The sequence below is a fragment of the Notamacropus eugenii genome, chromosome 5 (genome assembly GCF_028372415.1).
Source record: "Notamacropus eugenii isolate mMacEug1 chromosome 5, mMacEug1.pri_v2, whole genome shotgun sequence".
NCBI lineage: Eukaryota > Metazoa > Chordata > Mammalia > Diprotodontia > Macropodidae > Notamacropus > Notamacropus eugenii.
The window spans coordinates 362,008,849-362,012,828 of record NC_092876.1 but is presented as its reverse complement, the minus strand read 5'-3'; the positions used below and the strand labels follow the sequence as shown (position 1 = coordinate 362,012,828).

Below are 3,980 nucleotides of genomic sequence, written 5' to 3'. Positions count from 1 at the left end.
TATTTCAATATGATTGGTTTCCTCTGTTATCCTATATTTGGAAAGGGAGATTTTTTAAAAAATTATTCTGGGAAGGGATAGTTTCATCAAACTTCCAATGGAGTCCATCACAAAAAAAGTTGAAAAACATATGTCCTAGAGTTTTGGGGAGTTGGGAAGGAGGAGTTTAAAACTTTAAAACTTAATAAATGCATTTACAACATGGGGGGGGGGGGGCAGGCAATTACCAAAGCATCAGGTATACCACTCTGTCCCCGGCTGAAAGAGTAAAGGAAAAGAGCTGTTTTCTGTCAATGAAGAGTCTATTTCCTTCGTTCTGTGGTTATTTATACAGTGAGTGAAATAACTGGGCAGTGCTTCTCTCTATGGGTAAGAGGATGTGGATATCAGAGGATTTCACGTGATAATTCTGTGGGCTAGTGTTTGGCAGCTCTCACCTCTTGGCTGAGGAGAAGCGATGTTTTAAGGGGGTTCCCTTGAAGAGATAAAGAAATGACTAACACAGTAACGTGAAATGGCCTGGTACCTTTGATGTGTAGAAGGATTGATGTTGTATGTATATTGTTTTCTGAGGGGGCAACATTTTAAAAATACTAAAAAGCAGCCATTTGGGATATGCATGGATGCACCTCCAGTTTCATGTCTTGTCTTCAATTCATCAACAATGAGTTGAGGAAGTACTTTTTATCAGCATTTTATTAGGCACTGGGAGATAAAACAATACGAAGATGAAAAAGACAAATTCCTTTCCCTAAAAGAACTGGAATTATTATGGGGGAAATGACATGCATAAATATTATAATACAGACTATAATGTATTTAAGCTTCTTTAGAATAAAGATAACATCTCTTTTCACAGTATATAGTTTGCTATAGCTGCAAACAGGAAGATCTGAGTTCAAATGTGACCATATAATAACATGTTTGCCTCCGTTTCTTCATCTGTGAAATGAAAACAACAGTACGACCTACTTCCCAGGGATAGAATGAGGATCAAATGATGTCAATTCTAAAGTGCTGTATAAATGCGAGCTATTATTATTGTTAGTAGGTTTTTGAATAAATGCATAAGAAATCTGCAAAGTGCTATGACTACGCCTTTTCATTCTTGGTAAATGAAACTGATATTAAGAGAAAAAAGGAAGTAACATGTCTAAAAGAGTTAATGAGTGGTAAAAGAAGACATGGAAAAAATTTCGATTAATGAATCTTGGGGAGTAGAATCAGTTTATGTACCACAAGACAACAAATGATGACAACAAAGCTCTAGTAATATTCTTGTTGGTGCATAGTTCATTTGAAAGTGCTCTTTCCCTTAAATCCCTTTAAATAGGGCTTAATTAGAGACCAGAATCCAACAATATGAAATTCTATTTAAAATAACTGCACTCTTTTCTTGCTGGCCTGCTGGCGTGAAGGAGAGCCGGCTGGTCTCTCTCCATACAATCTGGATCCATCCTTCCTCCTGGAGCGATCCCCCGAGATCTCGCCCTCATGACTGAACAGATGACCCTCCGGAGTACCCTTAAAGGCCACAATGGCTGGGTGACCCAGATCGCCACGACTTCCCAGTTCCCCGACATGATCCTGTCTGCCTCCCGAGATAAGACTATTATCATGTGGAAGCTTACCAGAGATGAGACAAACTATGGGATCCCCCAGCGTGCCCTCAGAGGTCACTCACATTTTGTTAGTGATGTGGTCATTTCCTCTGATGGCCAGTTTGCACTCTCAGGCTCCTGGGATGGCACTCTAAGACTATGGGATCTCACAACTGGCACTACCACCAGGCACTTTGTTGGTCACACCAAGGATGTGCTGAGTGTAGCCTTCTCTTCCAACAACCGTCAGATTGTCTCTGGTTCGAGGGATAAGACTATCAAGCTGTGGAATACCCTGGGTGTCTGTAAATACACTGTACAGGATGAGAGCCACTCAGAGTGGGTGTCCTGTGTCCGTTTTTCACCCAATAGCAGCAACCCCATCATTGTCTCCTGTGGCTGGGACAAGCTGGTGAAGGTCTGGAACTTGGCCAACTGCAAACTGAAGACAAACCACATTGGCCACACAGGCTACCTTAACACAGTTACAGTTTCTCCTGATGGCTCTCTCTGTGCCTCTGGAGGCAAGGATGGTCAGGCAATGCTGTGGGACCTCAATGAGGGTAAGCACCTCTATACTCTGGATGGTGGTGACATAATCAATGCCCTGTGCTTCAGCCCCAATCGCTACTGGCTCTGTGCTGCCACTGGGCCCAGCATCAAGATCTGGGACCTAGAGGGCAAAATCATTGTGGATGAGCTTAAGCAGGAAGTGATCAGTACCAGCAGCAAGGCTGAGCCTCCCCAGTGCACATCCTTAGCCTGGTCTGCTGATGGCCAGACACTTTTTGCTGGATACACAGACAACTTGGTACGGGTGTGGCAAGTGACCATTGGCACTCGGTAAAGGGGTCAACCATAACTCAGATTTTGAAATAAAGACCTTGATTTTTGCCTTTTGAAAAAAAAAAATAAATAAAATAAAATAAAATAAAATAAAATAACTGCAGACAATATAAAATACTTGGGAGTTCACCTGCCTTAAACCCAGGCACTATATGAATGTGATTAAAAAACACTTTTCACATAAATGAAGACAAATTTTTAAAACCAGAGCAATATTGATCGCTCATGGATAGCCAATAATAATAAAAAAATGACCATTTTTATTGACAATAAAAATGACAGTAAAAAAACCCAATATTATGAAAATGACAATTCTACCTAAGTCAATGTACTTATTCAGTGCCATACCAATCAAACTACCAAAGAATTGTTTTATAGAGCTAGGAGAAAAATAATAAAATACATCTAGATACACAAAAGTTCAAGAATATCGAGAGAATCAATGGGAAAAAATAGTTAAGGAAGGTGACCTAGCAGTACAAAATTTCAAACTATACCACAAAGCAATAATCTTGAAATAATCTGGTACTTGCTAAGAAACAGAGTAGTTGATCAGGGGGATAGATTAGGTAGACAACATTCAGTAGTACATGACCATAGTAATCTAGTTTTAATAAACCAAAAGACCCAAGCTTTGGGACAAGTGCTCACTATTTGGCAAAAAGGGCTGGGAAAACTGAAAAGCTGGCAGAAACTAGGCATAGATCAACATCATACACAGTATACCAAAATAAAGTCAAAATGGAAAATGATTTAAACATAAAGGGTGATATCATAGGCAAAGTAGGAGAGCCTGGGAAAATTAACCTGTCACATCTATGGATAAGGGAAGAGTTTATGACCAAACAAAAGATAGAGATATCACAAGAAGTAAAATGGAATAGTGATTACATGAAATTATATGAATTCTGATTACATGAAAGTCGTTACACAAACAAAATCAACATAATCCAAATTAGAAGGAAAACAGGGAACCGGCAAAAAGAAATTTGCAGCAAATTTCTCTGATAAAGGTCTCATTTCTCAAATATATAGGAAACTGAACCAAATTTATTAAAGAAAAAAAAAAGAGCCATTCCCCAATCAATAAGTGGCGGTTCTTAGAAGAAGAAATTGAAACTATCAAGTCATGTGAAAAAGAAATGCTTTCAGTTGCTATTGATTAGTGATTGGGTTATTAATTATGTCAGAGGACCTGGATTCAAATCCTGCCTCTATCACTTATCATGTGACCTTGAGCAAGTGACTTAACTTTCTTGGACCCCATTCTCTTTACATGTAAAATATGAATGTTTAATTAAATGGCCTACTCTAATCTTGGCTAGCCCTAAATCTGTGATCCTCTCATCAAACGTATCCTATGATGTCAATTGCCATTTCTTATTGTAGGAGCATTGATCTTTGATTGAAGAGACATTGACCTGAGTATGAGTCCCTTCTCTGTCCTTTACTAATCATGACCTTTAGCAAATCATTGAACTTTTCTGTGCCTCAGTTGTCTCTTCTATAAGATTGGCATAATAATGGTTGGAG

At 39.0% G+C, this 3,980-nt stretch overlaps 1 protein-coding gene across 1 annotated transcript; it reads left to right on the top strand.

Annotated features, from left to right (window-relative positions):
* The first annotated feature begins 1,387 nt into the window (after nucleotides 1–1,387).
* On the top strand, nucleotides 1,388–2,542 carry LOC140506683 (small ribosomal subunit protein RACK1-like). The gene has a single exon (XM_072614112.1). It carries the CDS (start codon nucleotides 1,495–1,497, stop codon nucleotides 2,446–2,448), a length of 954 nt encoding a protein of 317 aa, XP_072470213.1. The 5' UTR covers nucleotides 1,388–1,494; the 3' UTR covers nucleotides 2,449–2,542.
* Nucleotides 2,543–3,980: the final 1,438 nt, after the last annotated feature.

Coding starts and splice junctions, on each gene's coding strand:
- LOC140506683 (XM_072614112.1), top strand. CDS start 1,495: ATGACTGAACAGATGACCCTCCGGAGTACCCTTAAAGGCCACAATGGC.